This window comes from Tursiops truncatus, chromosome 7 (assembly GCF_011762595.2).
Source record: "Tursiops truncatus isolate mTurTru1 chromosome 7, mTurTru1.mat.Y, whole genome shotgun sequence".
Lineage (NCBI taxonomy): Eukaryota > Metazoa > Chordata > Mammalia > Artiodactyla > Delphinidae > Tursiops > Tursiops truncatus.
Window position 1 is genome coordinate 32524159 of NC_047040.1, and position 17992 is coordinate 32542150.

At 34.5% G+C, this 17992-nt stretch overlaps 1 protein-coding gene across 2 annotated transcripts in view; it reads right to left on the bottom strand.

Moving 5' to 3' along the window:
• The window catches only part of NBEAL1 (neurobeachin like 1), a 178024-nt gene that overhangs the window by 102732 nt on the left and 57300 nt on the right, over nucleotides 1-17992 (bottom strand). The window contains exons 10-16 of one of the 2 annotated variants that reach the window (XM_033859886.2): nucleotides 12659-12745; nucleotides 10462-10545; nucleotides 7237-7335; nucleotides 6566-7146; nucleotides 5067-5199; nucleotides 4319-4438; nucleotides 2509-2812 (exon numbers count right to left, since the gene is read on the bottom strand). In XM_033859886.2, coding sequence (XP_033715777.1) covers nucleotides 2509-2812; nucleotides 4319-4438; nucleotides 5067-5199; nucleotides 6566-7146; nucleotides 7237-7335; nucleotides 10462-10545; nucleotides 12659-12745 — 1408 coding nt within the window. The remainder of the gene's footprint in view (nucleotides 1-2508; nucleotides 2813-4318; nucleotides 4439-5066; nucleotides 5200-6565; nucleotides 7147-7236; nucleotides 7336-10461; nucleotides 10546-12658; nucleotides 12746-17992) is intronic. The other variant, XM_073807369.1, reaches the window with a different exon arrangement.

Below are 17992 nucleotides of genomic sequence, written 5' to 3' on the forward strand. Positions count from 1 at the left end.
CCTAGTAAAGTTCGGAGAGGGGGTAGATCAATCTCTACTACAGAAAGGAAATTTTATATAGCATTAAAAACTAATATAAAACATAACAAAGTTTATACATTTATCAAATGTAAAACAATTCAAATTTGTAAGATAAAACAGCAAAACAACCAATCAATAATGTGAATAGATATCACAGAAATGGAACAGCAAATGAGTAGGAAAAAACTCTTGACCTTACTAAAAAAAAAAACAAAAACAAAACTACAAATTAAAGCAAGGTTCCATCTGACATCAAAAAATGGAGGAAACAGTATTTACCATTCCATCTTAATGAGGCTGTAGTGAGTTGGATATACTTATGTGTTACTGGTAGGCACTGTCAATTGTTATATCCGTTATGAAAACTGAGTAGGTAACATGTATTGAGATCTATAAAAATATTCACACCCTTTGAATATTTATCCTGGGAACTTATCATAAGCAAATCCATCAAAATACAAAAAAAAAAAAAAATTGGGACAATAGTTCATCATATTTAATCTTTGAAGTTTATAACTATTAAAAATTATAAACAACCTAAGTAAATCATGCATTATGAATCTAATGAAATATTATGTAGCCATTAAAAATAATCATTATAATACATAACAAATAATTATTATTTATAAGAGTAGAATTTTAAGTAGGAAAATTGTAAGAGCAAAATCCAAACTATATAGCTATAATGACTACACTAAATGACTTATTATTAACTTGGAATTTATTTAGATTAAAGGTCAACTTCAAATACTTTGGTGAGTTTTAAAGTAACGACAAGGTTCTAATACAAACTTTTTAAGTGTGGACAGAGACATCCATCTCAAAACTCCATGTAATCTAAAAAAAGACATTCTGACAAATAATAAGCTAAGCTGCAGAGTTAATGTACATAACTACTTATAGGCTTAACTCCTGAATTTTGCAAATAGTTATGATCCAATAACAACCAGTGTGTATCTTTAAAATCAGAGCCAAGGGCTTCCCTGGTGGTGCAGTGGTTGAGAGTCCACCTGCCGATGCAGAGGACATGGGTTCGCGCCCCGGTCCGATCCCACATGCCACGGAGCGGCTGGGCCCGTGAGCCATGGCCACTGAGCCCGCACGTCTGGAGCCTGTGCTCCACAACGGGAGAGGCCACAACAGTGAGAGGCCCGCGTACTGCAAAAAAAAACAACCAAAAAAAACCCAAAAAATAAAAATAAAATCAGAGCCAAATGAAAAAGTAAAAGCGAAAACAAAAACTTGTAATTTTATCCAAGAGCTCCTAATTCTAATGCCTTCATGAATTCTTCAGATATATTACTATATAAATTATAAAAATGACAAGTTTTGAATAAGACTCATATGACTCCAGAATCAGTTGTGTGACTTCTTATGAAGACAAACTTACACTTTGTTTCATCAATGTATTAAAATCTGTCAAAAGCACCGGCAGTATTATAGATTGAATTGTGTACTCGCCCACTCAAAATTCCTATGTTGAAGCTCTAACCCCCAGTGTGACTGTATTTGGAGATAGGGCCTGTAAGGGGTAATTAAGGCTAAATGATGTCATAAAAGTCGGGCCCTAATTCAATAGGGCCCCTTACAAGAAGAGGAAAAGACAGCAGAGATCTCTCTCTGCACATACACACAGAGAACATATTCCATGTGAGGACAGAGCAAGAAGGCAGCCATCTACAAGCCAGGAATAGAGGATTCACTAGAGACCAAGCCTGACGGAAACTTGATCTTGAATTCTAGCTTCCAGAATTCTGAGAAAATAGTGTTTAAGCTATCTGGTCTGTGGTATTTTGTTATAGCAGTCCTAATAGACTAACACAGGCAGTATTGTGGATGATATTTGAAATATTTCTCAAAGTTTTGTTTTTTTATGCATATCAAAAAATGTATAGTATACTATAATTAATTATAATGTACTTGAAAGTTGTGAAGAGAGTAAATCTTAAATGTTATCATCACACACGTTAAAAAATGGTAATTATGTGAGGGTATGGAGGTGTTAATCAACTTTATTACAGTAATCATTTTGCAGGGTATACGTGTATCAAATCAGCACATTGCATACCTTAAACTTATGTATGTTATAATGTCAATATCTCAATAAAGCTAAGGGGAGTAAAAGTATGATGTGTGGTGGGCTTTTTCTTCCCTTTCAGTTCCAGTTAAAACAAATATAGTTGACCCTCGAACAACATGAGGTGAACTGTGTAGGTCCACTCATATGTGGATTGTTTTCAATAGTAAATAGACAGTACCACAATCCGCAGATGCAGAACCATGCATACAAAGGAACTGCATATATATGGAGGGTCGACATAAGTTATATGTGGATTTTTGACTTCATGAAGGGTTGGCACCCCTAACCCTAGAGTTGTTCAATGGCCAACTGTACATTCTTTAGATCAAATATATTCTTCAGAATATATTTAGGCAACAGAAAAAACTATTTCAGTTTAATTAGGCAGTATGATGGTACATGCTCACCTGCTAAATATAATGCCTTCACCTGAAGAGGCTGCAGTGCTTCATAGAAGATGATAACAGACCCCAGCTGACCCTCCAGAGATGTGGGACACCCCCATTCACTGTCTTGTGTTCCAGCTGATATCAATTTGGTAATCAACTTTGATTTTTCCATTGTTCCTCCCCAGGAAGCTGATGACAAAATTCCACCAAATGATGTTCGATGAGGGGTAATGGGAGAAGAAAAAGGTGGATCTGGGATTTGGGATGGTGGAGGAGTGGTGGTTCTTTGCCCAGCTGAACCAATGCAGCAAGAAATAAAAGGCTAAAAGTAAGAAACAAACAAATAAAATAAATTACACATTTTAATTAAATCTCTATTCTCATATTTAAAACAGTACATAAAATTAAGCAATACACTGAAAAACAAAGTTTTGTTTTTAGTGGATCATGCTGTGTGCATGTGTGTGTATACATAAGATATCATTACAGATGTTACATTTGGCCTATGGGATTTGGATGCATTACTTTTATAACTCACTTTACATCCTTCCGTAAAGTTTGAATTTTTAATGAGTAATTAAATTTTAATTTTAATGAGTATTTAGTAAATACTCATTTACTAAATTTAATTTACTCATTTAATTTTACACATTTAATTTTAATGAGTTTAATTTACTCACAATTTAATTTACTCATTTAATTGAGTATTTAGTAAAAGCTTTTTTACTTCACTATATTCTAAAGTAGAGAAAACCACCTTTCTCCCTTAAAATTTATAAGCAGAGAATTACACATCAGTATAATACTGCTAATTACAGATTATCCTGAAGTGATCATAGACATGAACAGCAACAAGAAATTACTGGAATCCTAGAGGGACTTGGAAAATAATCGAATCCATTCCATTATCTTCAGAAAAGGCCCTTTCAAAAATGTCCAAAAATTCTCAAAGAACTTTCACACTAATGTTGCTTAAGAATCACCTCAGTAAATAAATTCTATCTTATCCCTAACTACAATGTAAATATTTAAGGTTTCTTCATTGTTGTTTTAAAATCAATGAAAAATTCGATGATGGAAAAAGAGTGCATCTAAATATCTGGTATACCTGGAGAGCTTTATTAAATGATCCTTTGTCCTGCTCTATTCAATTTCTTTGGCTTTCCTGTTATGAGTCTATTCTTCTAAGACTTTAATTACATTTGCTTCTTTCTTGAATTGTTTTTTTTTATTATATGTTGTCTGACTTCATCTAATGACGACAGGCTAACAGAATTAAATATTAACTTACTATATCTTAGTATGCAGAAAACACTAAGACTTACAGGCACATATTTAGAATAAACAGAAGCTTATACATTAAACTGAAAAATTTTTCAAGAGTTTGCAATCAACTGGTCCCATAAAGAGTAGGTTAGGGACTTCCCTGGTGGTCCAGTGCTAAAGAATCCACCCTACAATGCAGGGAGTGCGGGTTCGATCCCTGCTCAGGGAACTGAGATCCCACAAGCCATGGGGCAACTAAGCCCACGCGCCTCAATGAGAGAGCCCGTGTGTCGCAAGCTATAGAGCCCACACGCTCTGGAGCCCACGTGCCCTGTCGCCCACGCGCCCTGTCGCCCACGCGCATCACAACTAGAGAGAGAAAACCCACACACCACAACTAGAGAGAACCCGTGTGCCTAAGGAAAGATCCTGTATGCCTCAACAAAGATCCCATGTGCTGCAACTAAGACCTGACACGACCACCCCGCAAAAAAAGGAAAATAAATAAATAATAAAATAAATATTTATTAAAAAAAAAAAAGAGTAGGTTAGATGTGCTTACTTCATTCGTGGCAGGAAATCTCAGAGGGGCAGAGACCTTCTGCTGTCCATTGTCATAGATATATACAAGGCTCTGACCAAAGGGCCTTTTTCCAGGCATGTGAACAATGGTTATGTTGTGCTGGTAAAGTAAAACATATATTTAAAAAGTAAAAATTACATTAAGTCTTTGCAATAACAAATGTTTTCAGAGTATTACTATATAACTAGTTTGTGTGAAAGGTAGAACAGTAAGTTTAAGCATAATTAAACGCTGATTAAAATGATGCTGTTAAAGTAACAATTTTGCCTGTAGTACTATAAAAGACCTTCTGACTATTCTAGAAAATCTACACACAATTGTAACATAGTACCTTTTCTGCATTTTCCAAGTCTATGAGTGTTCTTTAGAATTAATGTTTCTAATGAGAAGCATTTTATTTTTTAAGAAAAGCAACAGAAATGCATTGTTTTTTAACAATTTCTGCTCTCATTTTAAATTGTAATTCAAAATCAAATTTGATTCTAGAAAACTTGAAAGAAATATAACATTTCAATCTAATTTTTTTAGCAGAAAAATGATTACCGCTGAGATTATGATAAATGGTATTAACTCCTTTATAGGTAAACTTCAACATGAATAGAACTTTAACATAAAATTAATCAACTCTCAACAAGCAGATGATAACACCTGATGTACACACACCAAACATGTGTTTTTTTTAAAAGGAAAGAACCCAGAAGTTAGATGTGATGCCCTAAAGCCTTACCCAGAGGGAATCACAGAAACTGTGGTCAGGAAGCATAACTGTTGCATATTCTCTTTTCGTGCACACTGCCACAACCAACATACCTGAATGGGTAATAAAAGCTTCAAAACCCATGCCGCTTCCTGTAAAAAAGCTAACAAAAGTATGTATTATCAGAACTTTTGAAGTCAGTTGTACAGTTTCATCATCACTGGGACACACAAAACCATAACTTCATCATGAATATCTTTACAAAACACACTGTGGCTTACATTCTATTGTCACACACCATCAATCCCACCTTGCCTCAAAGTTGATTTTTAAACCTTTTCTGGGCATAGCAGTTTAGTAAATTATAAAAGGTAGCCTTATACACAGAATGCCATTAGCAAACTCTAGCAAAACTATAAACTTTCAAATCTTCAAAATTCTTCCAAATAAGATTCAGAAAGAATGAATAAAGTCTTAAAAATCACAAGGCATATTAAAATGTATTAGTTACTGAAGTAACTAAGTTTGGAAACACATAGGTTTTTCTGGTCCTTCATATAAATATATAGTAGCATCCTCAATAGAACAGAGAAATCACCATTCATTTTCAAGTTTACTATTCCTTTTTCCTCCACTTTTACAATAATTTTAAGAAGGAACTTTGTTTCCAAATTAGTTTCAGAACTTAACTAGCAAAATATTTGAGATATACAACTATTATTATGAAAGCAACAAAGCACTTATAATTAAACTGTGTACGCCCCCTAAGGAGGAGAGGCTTCAGATAAATTGTTGTACATTTAAAAAGTAGATGCTTAGGACTTCCCTGGTGGCGCAGTGGTTAAGAATCCGCCTGCCAAAGCAGGGGACACAGTTTTGAGTCCTGGTATGGGAAGATCCCACATGCCGCAGAGCAACTAAGCCCGTGTACCGCAACTACTAAGCCTGCGCTCTAGAGCCCGCGAGCCACAACTACTGAGCCCGTGTGCCACAACTACTGAAGCCTGCACGCCTAGAGCCCGTGCTCCGCAACAAGAGAAGCCACTGCAATGAGAAGCCCGTGCACCACAATGAAGAGTAGCCCCCACTCGCTGCAACTAGAGAAAGCCCGCGTGCAGCAACGAAGACCCAATGCAGCCATAAATAAATAAATAAATAAATAAATAAAATAAAATAGGGGCTTCCCTGGTGGCGCAGTGGTTGAGAGTCCGCCTGCCGACGCAGAGGACACGGGTTTGTGCCCCGGTCCAGGAAGATCCCACATGCCGCGGAGCAGCTGGGCCCATGAGCCATGGCTGCTGAGCCTGCGCGTCTGGAGCCTATGCTCCGCAGCAGGAGAGGCCACAACAGTGAGAGGCCCGCTACCGCAAAATAAATAAATAAATAAATAAAAATAAAATAAAAGTTTTTTAAAAAAAACGGTATTCCAGGAATAAAAAAATAGATGCTTAGAAAAACGTTTTCCTGTTTAAGAATCACAGCATATATTATGACAGTATTCATTTATATTCCATAACTTGTACCAGTACCTGTATAATTGTTTTCTTTTTCCTCCTTTGTTAGCATTGCCAAGAGTCAACTGATCCTGATCTAAGCAAAACCAAGCATTGAAAGAAAAGGCAGAACCTGGCCATTTCTGTATGGAAGGCACAGAAATTCCTGCCATACTATGTGACAAATTAAAATACTGCAGTGCACTCTCTAGACTTTGTTTTCGGGCCATTGTCAGGATTGCTCGAGTTACAAGAGTGGTATAGGGGTGAATGTACTCGGATTCATCCACTCTCAACAATCTTAGTAGTTGACGGATTTCTTCTGAGCTCACTGACTGACTCCCCAATGAACCATGGAGTGCAATCAAGTTCTCAGCACAAGTTCGATGGAGGGAAGAATGGGAATTAAGGGTTTCAATGATTCTAATTCCCATGTTTGCATTGACACAAGTAGTTCGACTTTGCCTATTAATACAACAAATTCTTTTCAGCCAATCAGAGATGAAGATTTGCAGGTCATGGGATTCTAGCTCTGGAAGCCACTGGATAAGAAGCAAGAGAGGCTGGACATTACTAATGCCCAAAATTCCAACTGAAGTGTGATCACCCTCTACAGCCTGTAAAGCAACATAAGAGACAAAAGGTTAGTTACCATCTTTGATACAAAGATGATGGAACTTATTCTAATAAAGCTAAAAAAAACTCACCATATTCATAAGTTCTTTAAGTAGTTCCAGTGGTGGCTGACCCAGTGATTTTAATACTTCAAACATATGTGTATAACCAATTCTTTCTTTAAATACTTCCTAAGAGAGGAGAAATCAATACATCAAAACAGATTTTCAAAGACTGAATTTGTTAGAATATTAAAAATGTTGAGTAATACCCATTTAAGTTAATTAACAATATTAAAAAGATTATGAGTTCAATATTTCTGTTTTCTTAAGTCAGGTGTCTTCATCTTAAATATATTCCATATACCTTCTGGAATACAATGCTACAATAAAATACCAAAATGTAAAATAAATGGAATTAGCAAAGACTGTGTATTATAAAATTGTTATACTACTTGCAGATCCCTTTACTTTCTTCACTTGATTTGTTATTAGTACAATATTACTTGAAATCAAAACAAAAATGGAGAAAAAGTGAGGAGACTTTAGGAATAAAGGAGTCAGTAGCCTCAAAGAACTAGATTAAAGACTCCTGGCAATTTTGAGTAGTGGCCAAAAAACCTGGGTACGGTTTTCCCTCTGCTCTTTGTATTGAGTTGGCCAAAAAGTGCCTTCGGTTTTTAAGTAAAAATAAAAGACACATTTTTCATTTTCTTCAAGAACTTTACTGAACAACGTATTCACCCTTTTGTTCCACTACCTTCTGTCATTTTTCAGGCAACTTCATAATTCCATCTTCCCAAAATTTTTACTTTTTTGATTAAAGAACTCTTCCAAGTGCCTTTGACAGTCTTCTGGGGAATTGAAATTTTTTCCATTAAGAGAATTTTGTAAAGACCTAAATAAATGGAAATCTGAAGGTGCAATGTCTGGTGAATACGGCAGATGAATTAGAACCTCCCAGCCAAGCTATAACAGTTTTTGCCTGGTCATCAAAGAAACATGTGGTCTTGTGTTATCCTGATGGAAGATTATGCATTTTCTGTTGACTAATTCCGGACGCTTTTTTGTCAGGTGCTGCTTTCAGTTGGTCTAATTGGGAGCAGTACTTGTTGGAATTAATCATTCGGTTTTCCGGAAGGAGCTCGTAATAGAGGACTCCCTTCCAATCCCACCATATACACAACCTCACCTTCTTTGGATGAAGACCGGCCTTTGGTGTGGTTGGTGGTGGTTCATTTCACTTGCCCCACAATCTCTTCCATTCCACATTGTTGTACAGTATCCACTTTTCATCACCCATCACAATTTGTTTTAAAAATGGAACGTTTTCATTACGTTTAAGTAGAGAATCGCATGCGGAAATACGGTCAAGAAGGTTTTTTCGCTCAACTTACGTGGAGCTCAAACATCAAAGCGATTCACATAACCAAGTTGGTGCAAATGGTCTTCAACACCTGATTTGGATATTTTGAGTATATCAGCTATCTCCGGCGTATAACGTTGATTGTTCTCAATTAATGTCTCGATTTGATCACTATCAACTTCAACTGGTCTACCCGACCGTGGAGCATTGTCCAGCGAGAAATCTCCAGCACGAAACTTCACAAACCACTTTTGACACATTCGATCAGTCACAGCACCTTCTCCATACACTGCACAAATCCTTTTTTTGCATTTCGGTTGCGTTTTTACCTTTCTTGAAATAATAAAGCATAATATGCCGAAAATGTTGCTTTTGTTCTTCCATCTTCAATATTAAAATGGCTATACAAAAATTCACCAATTTTGTTAAGTCCTTTTTAAAATGCACTCTGATATGACAGGTGTCATACAATCTAGCAAAACTGTTTCAAATGAAGTTAAAGACAACTAAGTGCTACTAGAGCCATCTTATGGGAAAAAAATGAACGAACCTTTTGGCCAACCCAATATCTAAATGGTCTAAATTATCTGGAGCACAAAGTTCAATTTAATAAGCTCTAAGTCACACTTGGACTAGTGGGTACCAAAAGCCATAACGTAAAATGTAAAGAACACAAAAAAAACTAGCAATACTAAATTGGTCCAGTAAGTTAGGCAAAAATATATACACTCATTATAAAATCAAAAGATTTAAACAAGTATGACTAGTTGTCTCTAGGAAGGGGAATTAGTTGACTGTGGGCCAAGGATAGGAAAAAAGTCTTTTTTCAAAAGGTATTTTAAAAAATAATCTTTTGAATTTTAAGCCATGCAACACATAACATAGTTTAAAAAATTATATTTAAAAAAGACCTGGACATCATTTCAGGTTTGAATTTCATAATACAGTATAGGCAATCCATTATATTCATAAACCAATTACTTAGAACTTAAAATAATTTTTTCCTTAAGTAACTATTATAAATGGAGATTAGACTTCCATGCCAGCCTGTGATAGTTGTAAAAGCCTATTCAGCAGGAATTTAACCATGAGTTATATATAGCAACATTTATAGGGAAAGTCAGTCTCCTAACAAAAACCAATAGAAAGTAAGAAATACAACTGAAAGCATGGCTTAGGGAACAAGGAATAATTCATTCATTTCTGGTACTAAATGAAATATATTAGAAGTGGTGGATAAGAAGGTAAAATGGTAAAAATAATTATAGACACATACTTATTAAGCACTTACCTTGTGCCTGGCACTCTGCTTACCATTTTACACAGATGATGTCACTAATCCTTAAAAGTACTCAGTGGGAAAACTACTAGCACAGAATCAGCATAAGTGGACTGCAGGGCAGAGTCAGTGGTAGTGAATGAGAAGGGAAAGAAAATCCTGAGGGTCAGTGACTACAAACAAAGAAGCAGAATTTCCAAGGCCATCTGGAAAAACAAGTCCCAAATTGACAGGGCTGTTCACATGTGAAAATTTTTCATATTCTAGATGGTCATAAACTGACCAAATAGTGAAAGAGTGAATATTTTATTAATGAAGAAAAATTATGATATAAAATTTAATTCTTTAAATGCACTAATCAAATAATCACTTAAAATGATCCTTTCAACATTTCAACACCAGTGCTCTCTTCCCATTCGTTGACTGATGCTGTAAATCCCTAGAGCTTGCAGTCAGTCATCAATGCTTTAAATAATCCCAAAGTACTGCCCATAGGCATCTCTCTTTTAAATTATCGGCAAAGTGGTTCCTACACAAAGATGAGATATTTTGTGAATTATTTCATGAGTGAAACCTTACGTATTTTATACTTTCGTACATTACTTTGGGAATTATATAGTGAAAACAGGTATATCTATGATAACATTTTAGAGCTTGAGGACATATGTTTTACCTTAGCAGCTGGAGATTTGTTCATTACTGCTGTCAAAGCCTGAATGGTTGACACAGCCAAACAATCCAACTGTACCTGAAACACCTACCAGAGGAGGAAGAAAAGGTAAGAAATTAACAAATGTGTTCAAGATTTGTATTCAGTTAGGAAGCCTTTCTTCTGAAAACCTCAAAAAAATATTTAACATGCAATACATTCCTCTTCCAATGAAATGGATCTCTGAAACACTAAAACCTGTAAGAAAAGTTACATACTTGACAGAAAATAAGCCATATGTCAAGAAGAATAAGGTTACATTCACTCATTATATTAAAATGCTTTAAGGAGGAAAAAACCCACCAAGCTTAAACATGCTTTTAAAAAGTAATGGACAATCTCAAGAGGAAGGGAGGGAGGGCTATCATGGGAAATTCTTGTATGTTTTAATTTTCCTTCAAAAATACACTTGAAACTTCCTAGGTTAAAATTTCATTAGTATGTATAATAAGATGTCTAAAACAGTCTTATCTATATAGTTTCCAAACCCTGTTTTATAAATGAAATGGTATGTGCATATATCAATCAATCACACTTGCAAACAATAACATACATCTATTTTTATATAAAATGCAGAAATTTGAGGCAGAACAGAAAATGAAATATGTATCTATAAGCACTGTCATGTTTTTGAGAAGGCAAGCTTTAATGCCAGAAGTTGTAAGAAAAAATAAATACCAGCTCCATTTTGTCTATTTCTGTTTAAGCTTCATTATAAAGAAGAGATGTATTAAATTTCAGGGCAGTACATTCATAGAAAAAGAAACAAAAACAAAATAGAACATCAACAATGTAAAAAAACTGAACGTGAATGTTATATCAACAGACTTAGTCAACCATGAAAGCATAGTGTGAGGACTAGAAAGTTGTAAAAATTACTAGAAAGTTGTAAAAATTACCCCCAAATCTGCTTTTGGTAATATATTACTATGACTTGAAGCTCGTTACCCCACAAATAGAATTTTCCTCTCTGCCTCCCACTAAAAATGATCTGAGTAAAGGGGGACTGATTAGATCTTTGTCATTGTGGGCTCAGCTCTATCATTTTCAGGCAAGTTATTTAAGCTGGTATCTTGGTTTTTGTTGATGTTGTTTGTTTATTAAACATTATTACATAAAATAAACATATTGCATGTGTAATAAACATCATATGCATTAAACATTCTGCATACAGAATATCATAAAACTAAGATTTTTTTTCTTGACTTTATTGAAGAGGACTAGGCATCACAGTACCTATAATCAGGAATACTAATTGTCAACCTCTAAGAGATTATTATAACATTTTATAAATCTATATAAGAAGACTTTAAGAGGAACTAACACTTATATGGAAATCCAGAACGGTAGCCTGTAATTGATATTTGACATCCAGAAGAGAATAGATTATCATGTCTCTTTTTATACCACAGCTCTATTTATACACCTGGACATTAAGATAATGCTAATAATATGTTAATAAAAGATATCACATAAGCTCTCTCACAAACATTCTGGGAAAGACAAATAACAAAGCAATTTTTATAGGTAGTTTCTGCCAAACTAAATTGCCTAATGTATTGTGAAAAGCAAGATAAATTGTATATGTCTGCCTTATACCCGTGTAAAGGTGAGTTTTTAGAAAAGAAAAAAGTTAAATTTTATGCTAAATTAAGACTCAAAGAGCTCGGCATCTTCTTCCCTTCCTCCAAGATTTGGGTTGTCCATTGATTGTAATAATCATTTGTCAACAAGAGGCAAAGAATCAAGATATTAAAACTGATCAAACATATTCACGAACAAAGCCCTAAGGTCCCAATACACCACAATGCTTAGAAAAAGAAGCCCCCAAAATATGGAGTCATCACTAGGTGGACAGCACTGATATTGGGATTCCATTCCTGTACTTTATATTTCCTCAAATTGAAAAGAAGACACACATACATAGATGGAATCCTGTCAATCGATCGTTTATATCCCTCACCAAAATTTCAATATATTTATCTTTTAGATGAAAGCATTTATTTTTAAATTTTTAAACAATTTTCAAAAATAATTAATGAAGATTAGAAATAGATAATGTTTGTATACTTTAAAATATAAGAAGAAAAGTACAGGAATAGGTGCTCCCATTGACTGATTTTGGACTTCAGCTGAAACAAGATGCAGGCTTTGTAGATACCTGGTCCTCATTCATTTCTGTCAGTAATTTGTTGGCAAGGTCTTTCTCGTTCTTGTCTGCCACCTTACTGTTAGCATTTAAAAATAGCTGTTAAAAACAGAGACAAGAATAATGGAGAAAGAACATTAAATTGTTACCTATAAGCAGAAGTGAAGTTTAAATGGATTTCCATATCTCTTGAAATAAATCCAAGAATCCACTCATGAAGTATACCACTCTTAAAATGACAATCAACTGTCCACTTTTTGGATTACTAACTAACATTAGTTCATAAACTATGTAATTAATTATCATTTATTTCTCTCTGAAACTCAAAGTTACCAAAATAAGAAACAACAGCAATAATTAAATAATTATTAGGAATACTTAGTTAATATTCCTGAATTCTTAAAGAATCAGCAGGGAATGACTCATAGAAGAGAAGGAAACTGCTATTGAGACAGACTAAAGATACTGTAGTAAATAATGTACAGTAAGGGTTCTGCAGCCACATAGGTGTGTGAAATGCTATTAAACTAACTTTAAAAAGGGGTCTTTCTGGAAATGCTCCTCAGAGTCTCGAATATGCTAATGTGTACTTTGACAAGGGAGGTCAGTGTGTAGTATTTCCCAAATTTATCTGACCACACATTTTGTTAAAAATTTTGTTAACAGTATTCTCCAAAATTATCAAGAGTTGAGCATAATTTATATTACTCTGTACAGTAGAAAGATGGATTAGGATTACCTCTGACATACATTGAGACTGCCCTTTTCTGAAAGAAATGAAAGAATCAAGTAGTTTGGCTTACATAAATAAAACCCAGCATCCCAAAAGATCTCAGTCAGTTTGGGTAAAGAGGAAAATAATTCAAATGAGAGTGAAAAGGGAGAGAAAGTTAGATTTATAAAGGGAGTTATCAAGAGCATCCTAAGAAGGAAGTTCTTCTTAGGAACTACTATCATTTCAGAAATTGAAAACAAAAATCCAGTAATGTGCTGAAAAAATGCAATATAAAATAAAATGGATAATAGTAAGGTATGCAAGAGCATAAGTAACGCTAAACCTAAAAATAGATTAGTGTACACAATACAGGCTTTGGAATCAGAAACCTGCATTTGAATCTTGGTTCTGCTACTTATAAGCTGTCTGGTTTTAAGGAAAACTACTTAAATTCTCCGAGTTTGTTTTCTCAGAAATGAAAAGAATAAGATATCATGAAATTGGCGTGCAGATTAAATGAGATAATCCATGTTAGGTTATTAGCCTAGAAACTGGCATACAACAAGGGTGAAATAAATGAATGCTGGTATTATTATTATCAGCAAAGATTTTAAAACAGTAATATTCCATATTGTCTAGGTGTAATAACACAGGACTGCTCAAAACTGATGAAAGTAAAAATAAGTAAAGTCTTTCCAGAAAGCAATCCATATCAGGATTCTTTTAAAAAGTTCTTACTCTTTAAATCAGTAATTGTATTTCTAGGAATCTACTCAAAGAAACAGTCAGAAATTGACACGAAGATTTTGGAAAAGAAATGCTCACTTCAATTCTGTTTACAACAGCAAAAAATTAGAAACCAGTCAAGTATCAACATAATAGAATACGTTAATAAATTATGGTTCATCCATAGGTTGAAAGAGAAATCCTCAAATTTTCTGGTCTAAAGACCCCTTAACACTCTTTAAAAAATTACTGAGAACCCCAATGAACTGAACTTTTATTTATGTGGGTTACATCTATCAATATTTACCATATCAGAAATTAAAATCAAGGCGTTTAAAAAATATTTATTTATTCAAAAAATAAATCCATTACAAGCTTATATAAAAACATGTTTATGAAAAATAACTATATTTTCCAAAATATACCTTAGTGAGGATGGCACTGCTTTTACATTTTTGCAAATCTCTTTAAATGTCTGACTTAAGATAAGACAGATGAACTCTCCTATCTGCTTTTTTTTTTTTTTTTTTTTGCAGTACGCGGGCCTCTCACTGTGGTGGCCTCTGCCGTTGCGGAGCAGAGGCTCCGGACGCGCAGGCTCAGCGGCCATGGCTCACAGCCCTAGTCGCTCCGCGGCATGTGGGATCTTCCCGGACTGGGGCACGAATCCGTGTTCCCTGCATCGGCAGGCGGACTCTCAACCACTGTGCCACCAGGAAAGCCCTCCTATCTGCTTTTGCGTTCAAACTTTTATAATGTTGTTTTGGTTACAGTTTAAGAAGAAAATTAACTTCAAAAAGAAATTTTGTTAAGATTAGACTTCGCAGACTCCCTAAAATGATCTTGGGGATCCCATACTTTGAGAACTGCTGTGTTGAAATACCTGCAGTCATTAAAAGCAATCTTTTGAAAAATATGATGGCATATGGAAAGACTCATGATATAACACAATTAAAAGCAGAATAAAAAAATATTCAGTAGTATTCCAATTTTGTAAAGGAAAATACATCCACATTAAAAATATATATGCAAATATTATGTATATTTTGCAACATTTTAAATACTATATATATGCTTTGTAAAAAAATATTTTTATGCTTTTTTCCTCCAAAATCTCTATATTGATTGTGTATTGTTCTAGAAGATAAATAAATATCTATTTTTTTAAAAATGAAAAGAAACTTGCTCAAGGTCACTAAGACAATGTGTATAAATCCAGACAGATTTGATTCCCAAAGTCAGGCTTTCAACTACACCATTTTGTCTATTCACTCCTAACAATCTTTTCCATAAAGTATCCCTTGGTTGCTCCTTTCATAAATTCTCATTCTTACTAAGACTGTCATGATGATAAATTTGTTGTAGTTGATTTTAAGGAGTAGATGTGGAGAAGAAAGAGAAGAAATTAAAGAAAACAAATCAAAGAAGATGAGCGACACCACAATATCAAAAGCTTTCCAGAATCTTATGACTTAAGTCCTCAAATGGAACTTTATATATTTACAATATATTTTTGAAAAAATGATTTCAACTAGCAAAGTGCTAAAGTCCATGTAATGGTTTTGAATTCTACTCTTTGCTACTAGAAATTTGCTGTTATTTTCTTCACATTAATTCAAATATTTTTGAACAGCTTAAAAAAAACTTACATTAACTCAAAGCATATCCCCCTTTCAAAATTCAATATAGTAAAACAAAATAATTCTTAAATATTTAAAGTTCATCATACCTATCATAAAAGTTAAATATATGATTTCATGGAACTGTATTTTAAATATGTTATAGTATGATGAAACTCATTTTGACAAGCCCAGAAGTCTTTACACAAATATTCAAGGAAATTAATGTGTACTTAAACTGGTTGGTGAATCTCATGCAAAAAGAAAGCATAGAAACTGCAACAGTCACCCTAAAGATTTCTGTGTAATTCATAAATTGTTTATGACACTTTAAGCGTTAGTTGATAATGCTTCCAATGGGTCTGAATATTTAAATGAGGAATTGTCTTGATTCTGTATTACTGTATAAAAGAGTAAATGATTCATTCCTTATTAACAAATAACAGTTTAAACAGAAATCAATCATAGACATCTGTAGCATTCTATAACACATCTGGGAACTTAAGTTTTCACAAGATGCCAAACATTTTTATATATTCATAAATCATATCACCTCTCTCCATCAAACATGTTTGTATATACAGTAAATAAAACCTATAATTCTCTTATATTTAGTGCACAGAAAACATTTTTTCTACTGACTAAACAGTGACCTTAAGTACCAGTAATACAGTTACAAAACTACATATAACAATGAACTTAGGGTCAGAATACCTGGGTAAGAAATCCTACCTCCATCATATATTAGTGTTAAACCCTGGGCTAATCACTTAATCTCTTAGGACACATTTCCTCATTACTATAATAAAAGAGTTGGGCAGTTTATTTCAAACATTCCCCCTTGTTTTTATTATTTTAAAATTTTTTTATTAAATCATCTTAACTAATTTATTATATTTTTTAATAAGTTTATTTATTTAATTTATTTTATTTTTGGCTGCGTTGGGTCTTCGTTGCTGCATGCAGGCTTTTCTCTGGTTGCAGTGAGCAGAGGCTACTCTTGGTTGCGGTGCACGGGCTCTGGGATGCGGGTTTCAGTAACTCTGGCATGTGGGCTCAGTAGTTGTGGGACACGGGCTTAGTTGCTCCATGCATGTGGGATCTTCCCGGACCAGGGGTCGAACCCGTGTCCCCTGCATTAGCAGGCAGATTCTTAACCACTGTGCCACCAGCGAAGGCCCCCCCCCTTGTTTTTAAAACTTAATGAGTCCAGATGTGGCACATATATACAATGGAATATTACTCAGCCATAAAAAGGAACGAAACTGAGTTATCTGTAGTGAGGCAGATGGACCTAGAGACTGTCATTCAGAGTGAAGTAAGTCAGAAAGAGAAAGACAAATACCGTATGCTAACACATATATATGGAATCTGAAAAAAAAAAAGGTCATGAAGAACCTAGGGGCAAGACGGGAATAAAGATGCAGACCTACTAGAGAATGAACTTGAGGATACAGGGAGGTGGAAGGGTAAGCTGGGACAAAGTGAGAGAGTGGCATGGACATATATACACTACCAAACATAAAATAGATAGCTAGTGGGAAGTAGCCGCATAGCACAGGGAGATCAGCTCAGTGCTTTGTGACCACCTAGAGGGGTGGGATAGGGAGGGTGGGAGGGAGGGAGATGCACGAGGGAAGAGATATGGGGACATATGTATATGTATAACTGATTCACTTCGTTATAAAACAGAAACTAACACACCATTGTAAAGCTATTATACTCCAATAAAAATGTTAAAAAAAAAAAACACTTAATGAGTCTAAAGTTTAGTGAGGAATCTACAGGGAGTCTGACTAGAATATTCCACAAATAAAGACTACTGCCAGGAGAGAAGGCTCAGGTCCCAAAGTCTAGTTTTCCCCTCTGAAATTGGTTTCTTCTCTACCATTTCCTGTTTCAAAACAAAATGTGATAAATGGTAACAAATAATTAAATTTTAAAATGGTATGACTACCAGCAAGTTTCTAGATCTAAATGATAAGAAACTTTGGCTTATAACATAGAAGAGTAAATATTAGCTCACCATCATGACCGCTATGTCAAACAGTTCTGTATTTTTAAAAGATACTGCTGACCATGATATGATAGAGATTTTTAATTATGTCTTAGTTTCATATACTGTATAAATGCACATGTGAGATCTTGCCTTTATTACTGAAGTTGTCTTTATAACTGATAAAGCCACGCTGCATTTTTACAACAAACAGAAGGTTTTATAAACATTTCTCTTATGCTGCTTTCACCTCCCTAGGATTTCTTTCCCAAGAATGATTTTTAAAAGGC